The 17,294-nt window shown below is 34.4% G+C and overlaps 1 protein-coding gene across 46 annotated transcripts in view; it reads right to left on the reverse strand.

Moving 5' to 3' along the window:
• Positions 1 to 17,294, reverse strand: part of CCDC91 (coiled-coil domain containing 91) — a 381,232-nt gene that overhangs the window by 260,981 nt on the left and 102,957 nt on the right. For 14 of the 46 annotated variants that reach the window (XR_014082453.1, XR_014082452.1, XR_014082451.1 and 11 more), the window contains exon 4: positions 27 to 187. Coding sequence is in view for 39 of the 46 variants with exons in the window: in XM_081591771.1 (XP_081447897.1) it covers positions 27 to 187 (161 nt within the window). In the remaining 7 variants the exon portion in view is untranslated. Of the gene's footprint in view, positions 1 to 26; positions 188 to 507; positions 663 to 1,055; positions 1,145 to 3,025; positions 3,054 to 3,315; positions 3,628 to 17,294 lie in introns of those variants that run through there. The other 32 variants (XM_081591796.1, XM_081591802.1, XM_081591775.1 and 29 more) reach the window with 8 other exon arrangements.

Here is a 17,294-nt window from a genome sequence, read left to right on the forward strand (position 1 = left end):
TCCTATAAAAATTTGCTTGTCTTTACCTGTGCTTTAGGAATAGTCTGACTGCCAATGCTGTTATCTGCATGTGTATTCTCTGGTGATGCAATGATGGACTCAGAAGTGAGGCAGCCAACTGAAGGGGAAGTGTGGTCATGGTCCAAAACAATCTCAGGAGAAGCTGGAGAAAGATGGACTCCAGATACTGAAGGAAAACAAATAAACCAAAAAAAGTATTAGTAAAGGGAAAATAAAGAGCAGATTGAGGGTAAGAAAGAGAGTAGAGGGAAGGAAAGGAAACAGGACAAGGAAAGTAAAAGCAAAGGATAGAAAATGAGGATTCTATGATTACTTTTCAGGGATTGTTATCTAAGATATAAAACTAGTGTTTCTAAATTTAACAAGACATTTCCATGTGAGACCCAGGCAAACAAAACAATTTAATAGCATCTTAATGTTTACATACTAATACATTACCACAGGGGTGCATTTGCAACTCAGAAATTATTCAACTATATTATTTACCTATTCACTTAGTTACGAAAAAGCACTAGAATGCCTAACAGTGCCAGACACAGGCACTAGGCACCGAGAAGACAGCAATGAGCAGGACATGCATCCATGTATTCAGTGACCGTATGACCCAAGAGGCAAATCAGATGAATTAGTTACTACCAGAGCTAAGGGGAAAAACAATGACATTACAAGTTAATCTACTGTCTCTGGGTTAATTTCTTCTTTTACAACAACATAAGATTTTTTTCATATTAAGGTCAATTTTAGTTTGTTTCCACAGACAAATAATGGTGAAATGCAACTCTGTAGTTAGTTTCACAACAAAACATTATTAGATTGTAATTAGAGTTCAAACAAAAAGGCACAAAAGGAAAGCCAATTCCAAACATGAAATGAGACAAAAATACTGATGACAGCAAAATAAACAGATTATTTTCAAATGTTCCTTCTAAAAATTCAAATACATTTGTATGTGTGTTTTAATGTTTAAGAAGAGGAACTAAATCACTTTTAAGAGTAATTCATTTATCCGTTTTGATTGTCTAAATTATAAAGACCTTTATTCCACATTGGCATCAGTAGCAACGTCAGTGAAGCTCTAGCATAAATTCTGGAAGGCAGCTCACAATGGCAATTGCATTTTTCCCTGAAGAAAGACATTTATAAGGTCATTAGGTATTAACAAACTAAAGACTGTATCAATTTTTTATTGGTACCATACAGGACTACTTAATTATCTTATATATGCTTTTATTGTATAGCTATATTGTATTTTTCAAATACTGTGTCCCATACTGGGTAAGGTATCCTAGATTCTCCAACAAGCATTTCACTATTTTAACTAAAATACAAAAAAACCTGTAATTTTAATTCACATTTCTACTTGATATATCTTTTTTCAGAAATTATTTTTTCTATTCATTATTCTATATGCTAACAGATTTCCCTAAAATGTCAAAATATTCTAACTTCTAATTCTAAATTAAAATTATACTAAAAATATTACTAATTTTTTAAAGGAATGACAATAGGTACTGAAGCATAGTAAAAAGGAATACAGCCGTATGATTAAGAGCATAGACTTTGAAATTATATTGCCAAAGTAAGTACAAAACAATTGGCAAGTTTACTTAACTTCCTTCAGTTTCCTCATTTGTAAAACTGACATAGAGAATATTACTCAGCCATTAAAAAGAATATATTCAAATCAGTTCTAATGAGATGGATGAAACTGGAGCCTATTATACAGAGTGAAGTAAGCCAGAAAGAAAAACACCAATACAGTATACTAACACATATATATGGTATTTAGTTAATCGGTAAAGATAACCCTGTATGCGAGACATCAAAAGAGACACAGATAAATAGGACAGTATTATGGACTCTATGGGAGAGGGCGAGGGCGGGATGATATGGGAGAATGGCATTGAAGCATGTAAATTATCATATGTGAAACCAATCGCCAGTCCAGGTTCGATGCATGATACAGGGCGCTCGGGGCTGGTGCACCAGGATGACCCGGAGGGATGGGATGGGGACGGACGTGGGAGGGGGCTCTAGAAGGGGAAAACATGTACACCCATGGTGGATTCATGTCAATGTATGGCAAAACAAATACAATATTGTAAAGTTTAAAAATAGATAAACTAATTTAAAAAAAAACTGACATAGAGGTGATGATGAGGTTTTAATTGACTAAAATATGTAAAGCTTTTAGCACTATGCTAAAATTATCTTCATCATTACTTCAAAGATTGTTAAAATTTGTTGGACAAGTATGTTTACTTCCAAGTATAAAAGGTACAAAGTGTATGGATAGGTTTCCCCAATGGCTCAGTGGTAAAGTACACGAGGAACCCAAGGCTCCTCCATCTCTTGGACTGGCAGGCAGATTCTTTACCATTACGCCACCTTGGTGTCAGGAGACTGTCTGCAATCAAGAGACTTGGGTTTGAGACTTGGGTTTGATCTCTATGTAGGGAAGATCCCCCAGAGAAGGAAATGGCAACTAACTCCCAGTATAACTTGCCTGGAAAATCCCATGGACAGAGGAGGCTGGCAGAATACAGTCCATGGGGTCGCCAAAGTCAGACACAACTTAGCAACTAAACCACCATACCACCATGCATGTTATTCATATTTATATCGATAATGTAAGACAAAATGTCACATTGTCATGAGTTAAATTCTCACTCTGTAACATTATATGTTCAAGTACACCATGTTAAGAAAAGGGAAAGAGGGCAGAATAAAGGAAGGAAGAGAAAGGAATGAGATAAAGGAAAGGAAAAGGGAGTTTGAGAGAGCAAAGTACAAAGGGCAAGGAATCACCCTCACACTCATACTCCAATAGTTACCACCACCCTCTCACACTTTCCCTTCACAACCAAATTTCCTTTTTCTTTCAAATCCCCATCACTCCACTAGACTCATCATTTATGATATTAATTTTCCATTCAGCTATCATTAAGTTAAATGAACATTTCTTATTTTATCCTTCTTTTACTCCAGAGCACAAAACACTGACTTTCTCTTTTCCTTGAAACTCTTCCTTTGACACCTATAAGCCACTATATTCTAAATTCCTGGAGGAGGGCATGGCAACCCACTCCAATATTCTTGTCTGGAGAATCCCATGGACAGAGGAGCCTGAGAGGCTACCGAGTCGGACATGACTGAAGTGACTTAGCACACACATCCTAAATTCCTTCTAGTATTTTGACTTTTTTTCTTGTTTTTCAGACTCTTTTCCACTCAATCTTAATTTCACAGTTTTTCTACACCCTCTAATCTTCTGAGTATTCACAATATTCTTACCAGGTTCAGAAGTCCTTATTTAAATTATCATCTATAAGCTAATGACAAATGATTCACATCTCCAGCACAAACCATTCTACAGACCTCCTGATCCAGAGGCTCACCTAACCACCAGACAGTTGCATTTAGCTGTCTGGTACATGCATCACACTTACCCATCATCTTACATAAACATGCTTTATTTCATGTTAATGGTATCCCAAAGAACTATTTGCGCAACACAGAAATGATACCACTAAGTGCCAATTTCACTCCAGTCACACTGTGCTACTTACTGTTCCCTGATTAAGCCACACTGTTCAGTCCCTCTGTGACATCACAATACTATTGCTTAAGTAAAAGCCACAGCTGTGGAATCAGAATGGGTTCAAATTTGAACCATAACAACTTATTGTTTATGCAGCCTTGGGCAAATTACACAAACCTCTCTAAGTCACAGTTTCCTCTTCTAAAAATGTTAAAATAATACCAACAAGCTTTTCCAGGAACCTTTTCACCTACTCCATTATCCATCCAATCACAGTACAATTTTAATTTTCCACTGTAAAGACTTACAGATTTCTAAGAAATAAAGAAAACATTACATTATCTATGGTATACATTTAAAGCAGTGTTTAGAAAAAACATGTAGAGCCTTGAACACTTCAATCAATTTTAAATTGAATTAAATTTCCATCTCATAAACTAAAACAGAAACAACACAGAAAACTTTAAAAGCATGTAAAAAATAACAAAGACAATGCAGATGTCAAAGGTTAAAAAAGCAGACCGAATTAATCAAAATCCTGACATTCTAAGAAAATTAAGTGAACAGTAATTAACCTATTAACTTATAAAAGGAGAAAAGTCCAAATATAAAAATTAAGTCACAAGGTAACATAATTATTAAAACAGAAGAGTTTTTTTAAATCCTAAAATCCTCTAAGACTTCAAAGTAAATAAATTTGAAAAATCTGGATATAATGGGCAAGTCTCCATAGAAATATAGTCTATAAAAGATGACTGGATTAAAGCCAAAAAATACTTTAAAAACATATATTTCCTTGGGGAAAAAATAAAATTATAAGCCAACTACCTATAGATAAGGGCTTCCCTGCTGGCTCAGACTAGTAAGAATCCGCCTGCAATGTGGGAAACTTGGGTTCGATCCCTGGGTTGGGAAGATTCCCTGAAGGAGGGCATGGCAACACACTCCAGTATTCTTGCCTGGAGAAATCCCATGGTCAGAGAACCTTGGTGGGCTACAGTCAATGGGATCGCGAAGAGTTGGACATGACTGAGTGACTAAGCACATCCTATAAAGTATTTCAAGAGAATTTCTAACAAAAATTCAAAAAATGAATTATCCCAATACTCTAAAATTATTACAGAGTATTGAAAAGGAAGGAAAACTTCACTAGAGTTATATAATATTAACATAACATTGATAGCCAAGCCTGATAATAATAAAAAAAAAAAACAGAACAAAGATCTTTAGAGTATTTAATTAACAATAATTAAGGTAAAAGTTTTAAATAAAATATTACTAAACATAATCTAACACCATATTGAGGAAATGATATGCAATGAATGAGTCTGATTTGTTCAGGAATGCAAGGTTAGAGAATTCATTAATGTAACACTCTGTATCAATAGACTTACAGAGAAAAATGCCAAAACTAACACTGAAGAAAAAAAAAAAAACACTGAAGAAATAAAAATCGATGCATAATTTCTTACGGTAAAACATACAGACCTCAGTCCTAAAGCAAGCATGCGAATTAAAGGAAAAAAACCTATAGGTGTTTCTTCTAAGATCAGGAATAAGACAAGGATGCCTACTATCTCAATACCACTTAACACTGCACTAAAGCAATGCAATTAGACAAGAGAAATTAAATAGAAGCATAAAAATAAGAAAAGGAGGAAAACTACCTCATGCTCCTATTAACTCAAACAATAAATACATTAAGTAAAGTAGCAAGATATTAACTTAATGAGCAGAAGCCAATAGTATTCATATGTAAAAACAGTAACTATCTAGAGGATATGGTGGTAGTGAAAAGATTATTTTCCATAGCAACAAAGAAGATAAAATACTTAGGAATAAACTTAGCAAAAAACATGAGGGAACCTTTAAAACATTTCTGAAAGACTCAATGCTAGATCTGAACAACAACAGAGATTTTTCTGATTAGATAGGGCAACTAAGCATCATAAAGATGTCAGTCTTCTCTTAGTTAATGTATAGGCCAATATAATTACAGTAAAAGTAAATATTTTTTTATAATGGAACTAGACAAATTGACATTAAATATTATACGGAAAAAGTAAAAACACAAAAGGTAAAAAAGAAAAAGTATTAGGAGGATACTAGCCCCTTATTAAAATAAACTAAATTGCAGTAAAACATACTACTGACTTTGTTAAGATATTCTATAATAAATTATGTTAAAATAAAAAATAAATCCTTTATAATTAAGACAGTGTATTTATACAAAATACAAAACATGGTCTACAGGAGAAGGGAATGGCAAACCACTTCAGTATTCTTGCCTTGAGAATGCCATGAACAGAATGAAAAATATACCCGAGAGTCCAGAAATAGAGTCATGTATGTGAAATATAAATACAGGTATGACCAAGTGGCATTTCAAATTACTGGGGCAAAGATGGGCTTATTAATAAACAACGCCTGAAGAACTGATTAGCCATTTGGAAAACACTGAAATTAGACTCATATCTCCCATTATAAACAAACCAAAAAAAAAAAGGCAACAAATTGATTAGGGCTCTAAATAAAAATAAGATCATATAAGTACTAAAAGAAAATATGAGAGCATGTAAGAAATGGCTTTCTAACTATGACTCAATTCCAGACACAACAAAAGAAAAGATTGACAAATGACTATAGAATACACAGAAATATTTTGCCTATCAAAAATCATCTTAAATAAAGTTTAAAAATAACTTACAGAATACAAACAGTCCTTAAATATATGAAAAGATACAGATGCATGCATCTACTCATTTGTCATAAAGGAAACAGAGAAAGGATGAAGCAAAACTAAAGACTGGTAGGTGGAAGCGAGATGGAATGAAGTGGAAAGACACAGAACTGAATAGTAGGAAGTACCTCTTTCCTAAATGTAATTCCATAATATATTTCTGAGTTCTAGACCCATATTAATGTTTCACATACTCAATAAAATAAAACTAGAATCAACAGGCAGAGGAATAGAGAAGCTGAATCCTAAAATGGAATACAAAGAACAACAATTAAACCATATTTCAAATAAATAATATAATAGCATTACTAAGGAAAGGGATTGGAGGGTAGAAGGTGAGAATCATGCTACTTTAGAACACAGTACTTTGCCTATATTGCCTCAGCAAAAGAACAACAACAACAAAAAAACCTAAATTATCAGGAAAAAAAGAGAAAAGGGAAGAAAAAAGAAGAGAATGAAGAGGAGGGAAAAGAATAAAGTAAACATGACAAAATGTTAATATTTGAAGAAAATGAATGAAGGGTACAAAGGAATTATTTGTCTATTTCTTGCAGCTTTTTTTGTAATTAAAAATAAAAAGTCAAGAGGAATGAGCAAAAATGAAAAATATATAATAGGAAAGAAATTACTCATGAAGGGGAAAATAGACTTTTGTCTCCAACAAAAGTCTCCCCTATGCAAAACTGCTGAATATAGACTTGGTATCACTGAAAACATGTATAAGAATACTCCTAGCAGTACTGACAACACCTACATATCTGCTGACAGTCAAATGATTAAATGAGCTGTAGGATAACCATAAATTAGAATATTTTATATCAGTGAAAATAAACATAAGTATATGCAACAACATGGGTAAGGCTTGAAACATAACTTTGGATTAAAAAAAAAAAACTGCAAGAAAATTTGCACAGTATTAAGCCATTTCTAGTGGTAGCTCAACAGGTAAAGAATCTGTCCACAGGGCAGGAGATCCAGGTTAGATCCCTGGGTCAGGAAGATCCCATGGAGAAGGAAATGGCAAACTACTCCAGTATTCTTGCCTAGAAAATCCCATGGACAGAGGAACCTGGTGGGCCACAGTCCATAGGATTGCAAGAGTCAGAAAGATTTAGCAACTAAACCACCACCAACAACAACCCATTTCTACAAGGCACATAAACAAGTAAAAACTATATATGCTAATATATATACACACACACACACACACACACACACACACACACACACACACACACATATATAAATGTCATATATATGTAATATATATAAAAAACATTTTTTTCTTACAAAAGCAAGTAAATTATAACAAAAATTTAAGCCAGAGGTTCCCTCTGGGGAAAAGTGCAGGGACAAGACAGCGGTGTTACAGTTAGTCATGTTCTAGTTCTTAAGTTAAATAGCTAGATTCATGAGGCAAAATTTTTAAATATAACAAAAAAAAGTAATTACATATGCTTAAAAATATAATTCTGAAGATCTCTTGTTTCATTGTCCTTCCTGGCTGCAGTACTCAAAGTCCATGAGCTGTACCCTCTCACTGATCAAAATTTGCTCTGGGTTAAGTAAGAGAAGAAAAAACTCTAATCCAAATTAAAGACTAATAGCAACCAATTAGGCTCCCCCAATGGCTCATTGGTAAAAAATCTGCCCACAATGCAGGAGATGAAGGTTTGATCCCTGGGTCTGGAAGAACTCCTAGAGAAGGAAATGTCTACCTTCTCCTGAAAAATCCCATAGACAGAGGAGTTTGGTGAGCTACAGTCCATGGGGTCACATAGATTCAGACACGACTGAGCCACTGAGCACAGCACACAGTGTACTCAGAGAAATGATGCTTTAGTGAAAAGATATCCAGCATCAGTAAAGGACTAATAAATATTAGATTTGGAGGTGAAAATCCTTCTAGCATCCTACTAATCACATCAAAACTTATTGCAGACATCAGTAAAGTTGAATCTAAAATGCCTAGAATTTACATGTGCATTCAACTTATGAAACATTAGGAAAATTTTGAGGAATTTTTTTAATTTGATAATATAAATGTTCACTGAATATATCATAATTCACATCCTAGTTTAAAAATTAAATGAGAAAACAAATGAGTAGTGCTGTGAAAGAAAAGAGACTATAAAAATGTTACCCTTTAACCAGAAACTAGATTTTTCAGCTAGGCCTCCTATGCTAGAAGTCATATATTTTCACTGAATTTTAGGTGACTATGCAAAAACAGCAATTCATCCTAAAAATAAAAAAATCCACATTTATAAATACTGTACACATAAACATACTCTAAATGTAATGCAATAATATAGATGATATACATATTTATACATGTTTGTTTCAATGGGAATTTTTAAACATAACAATGAAAAGATATGAATTTCAATATGTGAAATATAATTATCTTCTCATCTACCTGAGAAGTTACAATTTTTATGTTTCAAACTGCTGTAGTATTCTTTGGTCTATTGAAAGTTGATTGCTGTAAGTCTATGTCCATAATCTTTAAATACAGATCAAGTGTACCCAACAGCAACAACTTCCATAAAAATTCAGCCAACACTTTTCAAGAAGTAGAAATCTACAAAATTTTCTTCAGGTATTTTGTCTGTTTGCTTGCTTTTAAGTCTTAAGCAAGACTCAGTTCAGTCCAGTTCAGTTCAGTCACTCAGTCGTGCCTGACTGTTTGCGAGTCCATGGACTGCAGCATGCCAGGCTTCCCTGTCCATGACCAACTCCCAGAGCTTACTCAAACTCATGTCCATAGAGTTGGTGATGCCATCCAACCATCTCATCCTCTGCCATCCTCTTCTCCTCCCACCTTCAATCTTTCCTAGCATCAGGGTCTTTTCCAATGAGTCAGTTCTTCGCATCAGGTGGCCAAAGTAAGCAAGACTACAGACACAAATTGCTTCATTTCAAATGAGAACTTCTTGTTTTTCTAAGAGTTAAAGGATACAAGGTCATCATATATTCCTTTAAAGCAACAAAGTTAATTGAAAGTGCTATGAATGACAGTTCCTCATCTTTAACTTTGTAATGGTAATTAGCATAGTCATTGAGCATATCATTTTTCATTGACAGATCTCTTCTAAAACACGAAAATAAAGCACATTAAGTCATAACACCACACAAGCAAAGAAGCACTAAGTTTCCAAATTTTATGCATTTTTTTCCAGTAATTCTGCCTGTGGTCAACTATATTTTGTTTACACAAGCATAATAACTCTTGCAAAGTCTAAACAAGAAATAGGCGGAATTATCTGTGCACTTTTAACTATACTCAAAGAAATCTGTTTATATCTGTTAATAGTTAATTCAAGAGTAGAATACCAATACAATGATAATGATTTTTACAACTTTTAACATAGAAACAATTTTTGGTCTTTGATTTCCATTTAAAGATGCTCTTACCCAGTCAAGGGCCCATTTTTCAACATTCTTTCATTTATATGAAAAACAAAGGATATGTAAAAAGTGAGGAAATATGGGAAATATTGAGGTCAGGAGGAGAAGGAAGCAACAGAGGATGAGACAGTTGGATGGCATCACCGACTCAATGAATATGAGTTTGAGCAAACTCTAGAAGATAGTAAAGGACAGGGAAGCCTAGTATGCGGCAGTTCATGGAGTTACAAAGTGTTGGAGACAACTTAGCAACAGAACAACAACAACAGATGTAAGATTTGAAGAAAATCTAAACAGTATATCTAAATATGAAGATGGTAGTAAGTACAAATAAGAGGATAAAATTTTTTAACTGACCAAAAAAAAAAAAAAGGTAAAATTTGCTGGTTAGAAAACTATTTCCTCTCTATAAGAAAGGTTCCCTATAGGAAATACCTCTTGATTAAAAATCTAATGGGTAAACATAATTCAATGGATTCAAGATGTACCTAAGATATCTGTTAGAGTTTTAAAGAGAAATATCAGTTCAGTTCAGTCGCTCAGCCATGTCTGACTCTTTGCGACCCCTTGGACTATAGCCCACCAGGCTTCTCTATCCATCACCAACTCCGAGGACTTGCTCAAACTCATGTCCATCGAGTCGGTGATGCCATCCAGCCATCTCATCTTCTGTCATCCCCTTCTCCTCCTTCCCCCAATCCTTCCCAGCATCAAGGTCTTTTCCAATGAGTCAACTCTTCACATGAGGTGGCCAAAGTATTGGAGTTTCAGCTTCAACATCAGTCCTTCCAATGAACACCCAGGACTGATGTCCTTTAGGATGGACTGGTTGGATCTCCTTGCAGTCCAAGGGACTCTCAAGAGTCTTCTCCAACACCACAGTTCAAAAGCATCAATTCTTCAGTGCTCAGCTTTCTTTTTAGTCCAGCTCTTGCATCCATACATGACTACTGGAAAAACCATAGCTCTTCAGTCTATGGAAACTGGCTACTTAAGACTTTCTTTTAGATACCAAAAGTAAAGGGAACAAAAGCAAAAATGACCAAGCAAACTAAACTACAACAAACTAAAAACTATTAAGTAGGAGAAAATATTTCCAAACCATATATCTCAAAAGGGGTTATATTCAAAATTTATAAAGAACTCAATAGCCAAAAAAATTTGATTAAAAAATAAGTAGAAGTCCTCAATAGATATTTTTCCAAAGAAGACATACAGATGGCCAATAAGTACATGAAAAGGTGTTTAGCATCATTAATCATCAAGGAAATGCAAACCAAAACCACAAATGAGGTACCATCTGTTAGAAGAGCTATTATCAAAAATGGAAGAAATAACAAGCTTTGGTAAGGACATGGAGAAAAGCAGCCCCTTGTGAACTATTGGCGGAATGTAAATTGATGAAGATGCTATGGAATACTGTATGGAAGCTTCTCAAAAAATTAAGAATAGAATTACTGTATGATGCAGCAATTCTACTTCTGGATTTTATCCAAAGAAAACAAAAATAATAACTCAAAAAGACATGGGCACCCATGTTCAGTGCAGCATCATTTATAATATTGAAAATACGAAATCAACCTCAGTGTCCATCAATGGATGAATGGATAAAGAAAACGTAACACACACACACACACACACACACACACACACACACACACACACAGAGGAATATTATTTGATCATAAAAAAGAAGAAAAGCTTGCCATTTGCAACAACATGGATAGATCTTGAGGGCATTATACTATGTGAAATAAGTCAAACAAAGACAAATACTTTATGCTATCACTACATAAGAAATCTAAAAACAACAGAGCACATGGATAGAGAGAGTAAACCAGTGGTTTATAGAAGCAGAGGGTAGGGGAAGACAAAATGGGCAACCGGGTATAAAAGGTACAAATTTCAAGCTATAAAATAAATATTCATGGGGATAATTTAATATATATATTAAATATAAACAAATAATATATATATACGATGACCATAATACTGTATGGTATATTTGAAAGTTGCTAAGACATGAAATTTTACAAGTTCCTTACCACACACACAAAAAAAATCTATAGCTATGTATGAGTAAAAACATTAGCTTGATTTTATTGTGATCATTTTAGCAATATATATAACCATTACATCATTATAAGCATAAAACTGATACAATGTTACATGTCAATTATACATAAATAAAAAAGAAATTTTAAATCTCATTACAACATGATAAGAAACTTAAAGGGAAAAACATGGAAGTCTTTCGGGGACTCCTTTACCCATTCACTCATTGAAAACACAATTATAGAGTATCACTACATTCAAGACACTATGCAATGAAGATACAACACAAATCCTTTAAACTAGAAATTTTACCCTAAGAATACCACATCAGTATTAAAATAATACACAAATAATAATTATAATAAAAATATTATATTCACCTTAAGAATATCACACTAGTATTAAAATAATAAATACTAAACCTTAGTGGTTAAATATTTATAGTGAGTAAGACTGGCCATTGTTTGTAAAGTTGATATCACTGTTGGAACATCTCAAATAACAAATGATTAAAATAAAATATTAGTATACCAAGCTATGACAAACCTAGACAGGGAATTAAAAAGTAGAGACACTACTTTGCCGACAAAGATCCATATAGTCAAAGCTATGGTTTTTCCAGTAGTTATATATGGATGCGAGAGTTGGACCATAAAGAAGGCTGAGCGCCAAAGGAAATGCAAGAGACAGGAGTTGGATCCCTGGGTCAGGAAGATCCCCTGCAGTAGGAAATGGCAACTCACTTCAGTATCCTTGCCTGGAAAATTCCATGGACAGAGGAGCTTGGTGGGCTACAGTCCATCAGGTCGCAATGAGTTGGACATGACTGAGCAATTGAAAACAGGCACACACATGCTGCTCACAGTAGGTGTTTAATAAACTAATCCACTCTGGAGGATTTATTTAGACATTCCTTGGAAATAGTGTATATTAATATTGAAATACAGTAGAGAAAGATAATCATTCCAACACAAAGGGTAAAATTTGACTCTCATAGAGATACAACATGAACACATGAGAAAGATTTTATTCTGCTCATACAATGAGGGAACCAGGCAAATGTTACAACCAGTTCAAAGGAAAAGTTAAACTAGCACAAATTGATAGGGAGTAAAAGAATGCTAAAATGAACTGCAACCAAACAGGAGAAGGAAGACAACTGAAATTCTACCCAACATGACAGAAATTACCTGTGTAACAGTTACCTATAACACATGCTGCTGCTGCTAAGTCACTTCAGTCGTGTCCGACTCTGTGCGACCCCACAGATGGCAACCCACAGGCTCCGCCATCCCTGGGATTCTCCAGGCAAGAATACTGGAGTGGGTTGCCATTTCCTTCTCCAGTGCATGAAAGGGAAAAGTGAAAGTGAAGTTGCTCAGTCGTGTCCGACTCGTAGCGACCCCATGGACTGTAGCCTACCAGGCTCCTCCGTCCATGGGATTTTCCAGGCAAGAGTACTGGAACGGGGTGCCATCGCCTTCTCCAACCTATAACATATAAATAGCTGTAAAATATAAAATAGTCCAAAGACAAGGAACAGGGCTAGAATCAGATAATCCTTAAATTTATGATGAATGTAGACAGTACATCATCCCACTAAAAAACATTTTTTTTCTACATGACCAAAAACAGTAGCTCAAATTTCTGTTAAACTAGTGAAATGAAGAAAGGGGAGAGAACTGTCATTGACTGAGTACATAGTTAATGCCAGGCATTGTGCAAAATATTCTGTGTGTCAGCTGACTGTGTCTGTGTTAGCCACTCAGTCATGTCCGACTCTTTCTGACCCCATCGACTGTAGCCCACCAGACTCCTCTTTCCATGGAATTCTCCAGGCAAGAATAGTGGAGTGGATTGCCATTTCCTTCTCCAGGGGATGTTCCCAATCCAGGGATCAAACCTGGGTTTCCTACAATGCAGGCAGACACTTTACCATCTGAACTACTTGGAAGCCAGATAATTAGATACTTAACAATAATAACCATTTTATAAAGGAAGAACCTAAGGTTGCAGTTTTAACAATTATGTCCCTGACCTCATGGCCAAAAGACTGTCAGGATCAGAATGTCTATTTGCTTCAAAGGCTCAGTCTGTACGCTAAAATGATCAAAAATACAGTTAAAATCATGTATGATCTGAAGTTTATGTGTATGTAAACAATGAAAGATACAGGACAAGGAAATAAAACATAGACCACCTAACAGTAAAAGCATAAAGTAAAAAAGAGATGGAAACTTAAGAACTTAATAAAATTCTTATTATCCTCAATAAAGTATATATTTATATTACACCAATAACAGAAGCTACTATTCTGTTATTAAAAGTCTGGCTATCATATGTACAGTAATTTAACAATGCCAATCAAAAGAATAAAGAAAAAACAGCAGTCCTCAAATAAACTCTTAACTACATACTATTGACAATGAAAAGCAAAACTAATGAAGTAAAACTAAAGCTCACTTCTGCCCTCTGAGTTAATCAAATGGCCAAGCTAATCTAGTTACAAAATAAAAATGTCAGAAAAATGCAATTCACAATTCTTTCTTTCTTTCCTCTTTCTTTAGACCTTCAATATAAACTCTGCCACTCTTCCTTTCTTTCTACAGTGTGGACATTATTTGCTATTCTTTTTGTTTCTGATGTGTACTATTCTCTCATCAATAGAAAATTTCTTCTTTTATTCTCTGAAAGAGACTTTACTATTCTCTTCCTATATGCCACTTCTGCCACAAATCTTTTTAAAACATATGTTAATACTTTTGGTTTAATCATTGTTTCTTAAAGTCAAAATAGTTTTTCTTTTCTTGGTTATCTAAATCAGAAAACAGAAATATCAATTTAAAATTTTCCATAGCAACACACTGACTGGTTTAAGTAGATTACGGCATGATTCCTATTTGCAAGAAGCTAGCTCAGCCTCCTAAGATGAAATAAATGGCCCCATAATAATTTTCAGAGTTTATGCGAAATGAATCATCATTGTATACAGATGGAACTGTTCACTTTATAGAGACTGGGGGGTATTTTTCCTGTATTCAAGTCTGAAGCATCTATACTATTCTAAGCAGTATATTTAAGTATTCCCCTTAAAGTAATGCAGTATCTACATGCTATGTGTATAATACATGTATGTGACTTTCATAAACTTTATAAACACCAAAATTTTTAACAGCAGCAGCCTAGTCTACTTTTTATCAATATGATGAATACATTATTAAAAAAAAAACTTACCACACCAAAATACTCTTTAGAGATAGATATCTAAAGCTATATGTCCTCAACCCAAAGTGGAGGTGATTATATCCTCTTTATCAGTAATTTAAATACAATAGGAGCTATGAGACACCTAAACTCTTAGGATTACCTTCAAGAAATTTTATAGGCCCAAATCTAGATGAAATATGTAGCTTAAATAAAATTCTATTCCCAGTTTACCCATTAAAATTAATGAACCACGTGGTTAAAATAAATTGAAAATAGTGTACATCTTGCAGTAGTTCTCAAAACAAATATTAAAAGAAAAGGAATACAACTTTATCTAAGTAATGTCTGTCATAAGAGTGCAACGAAACATCTAACTAATACTTCTTAGTAAGCATAAAAGACAAACAAAACAAAAAATGAAATTTTTCATAAGAAATACTAGTGCTGAAAAATGGATGTGAACCCTTACAATTGTTCATTTAAAAGAAACAATCTAAGGTTTAGAATATTCAGTATTTAAGTCACCAAAAAATAAATAAATAAATTTAATTAACTGCAACAAGAACTTACATCCATAATTAATGAAAATAAAATACAACTGGCTTATACTGCCTTGATGAAAGTTCACTTTACTATCTATGAATGAATAATTTGGAAAAAGCAAACAAAACCTGAAATCAGCGGTACATCAATGCTTTTAATGTATATTTCCTAGTCTCAGTGTTCTTAATGGAACTCAAGCCACTCCTCCAGAGTATCCAAGAATAACCAACATTTAGGCTGCAAAGAACAAAGGCCTTTACTTGGGGTCTGATGAACTACAACTCACGAGACACAGATTCAGGTAAAACCAAAAGAGTGTTCTAAGGAAGAAAAGAGTCAAGGTCTTATAAAGGCAAAAGGCTATACTCTTGTCACAAGAAAAGAAATATTTGTCCTTAATGAGTAAGCTGTTACAAGTTGTTTTAGGGTAATACTCCAATACATATCTTGGGTTTCTGGCAGATGTTCTAGATGCTGTTAGGGCAGTAAGTACTCAAGAGGGCAGATTTCACCTAGGCTGAAATATGCATAAGCCACACTTTTTCAGTGGCCTCCCCACTCCATTTTAGAGAGTAATCTTAGCAATATCAACTCCATTTAGATTTTCCTTTCACAAGAGAAACATAGAACAGAGAAGAAAAAATGAACCTTAAGAACTAGATTTATATCCCAGTTCTACACTGGGATATAGAGGGTAGAACTCAGTACCCCAAGGCAGACAGTGGGCCTTGATTTCTTCATTTATAAAAGGAAAAAAACAAAAGCAGCCTCTTTTTCAAAACACACAAAAAAATTTATGATAATCAAATAATATAATGACTGAGGAACTGCTTTAAAAACTCAAGTTATCAGAAGAATCATCACCTAAGTGATCAAAACACACAAATATGCACAATCTTCTAAATAAGAGAGCCAGAAAGAGTGAAATACAAAATACTAATTTATCTAGTTAATATATTTAAAGAAATAAAACAGGCAACCAGAAAGAAGATAGGTTTCAGTCAGAAACTTGAAAGATAGAGAAATATTAGCAGAATTCATGTATTACCAGAGAAAAGGACAGTTAAATCAATATTTTAAATAATTTCACTCCTCTTGCCAAAACCATTTCTATAAAGTGAAAGAAACATGCCACCTCACCATAATATCATTAAACTCAATTTACTTAACTCCTTTTATTCTAGTTCCATGTTCACCACACACTGTGTGATCATAACGTGATTTACCGTTTGTTCTGCCTGAGGGAGACAATAGACTCTGAGCATTCCATCCTCTCACAGAGAAGTTTTACACTGTAAATTAATAAATCTGCAATCTGGTTTTATATTTAAGTTTCATGAGTTTAGTTTGCCTCTGAGACTCTGAGATAAGTCAACTCTCAATATATTGACAAAATTAGATAACTGAGTCCACAAGGGCCAGTTTCCAACCCTGAGTAGGGGCAAATTCAACAGGAAAATAACCGCCCATCTCTAAAGCCTCTTAGGCAAAAGTGTGTCAAGCTTTTCACGTGGGTACAATGTCACAGTGTCTGTAACCAAGACAACATATAGAAAAAAAATCCGTATCATAGGCAATCAAGTCTAAAAAGTTCAAGAGTCTCATCTAAATTATTCTGCTAAACAGTAAAAGATTCAGACTATAATGCATGCATGCATGCTAAGTTGCTCAGTTCTGTCCAATTCTGTGCAACCCCATGGGCGAGAGCCCGCCAGGCTCCCCTGTCCATGGGATTCTCCAGGCAAGAATACCAGGGTGGGTTGTCATGCCCTC

This window comes from Giraffa tippelskirchi, chromosome 4, assembly GCF_054371585.1.
Source record: "Giraffa tippelskirchi isolate mGirTip1 chromosome 4, T2T-mGirTip1v1.2.pri, whole genome shotgun sequence".
Taxonomy (NCBI): domain Eukaryota; kingdom Metazoa; phylum Chordata; class Mammalia; order Artiodactyla; family Giraffidae; genus Giraffa; species Giraffa tippelskirchi.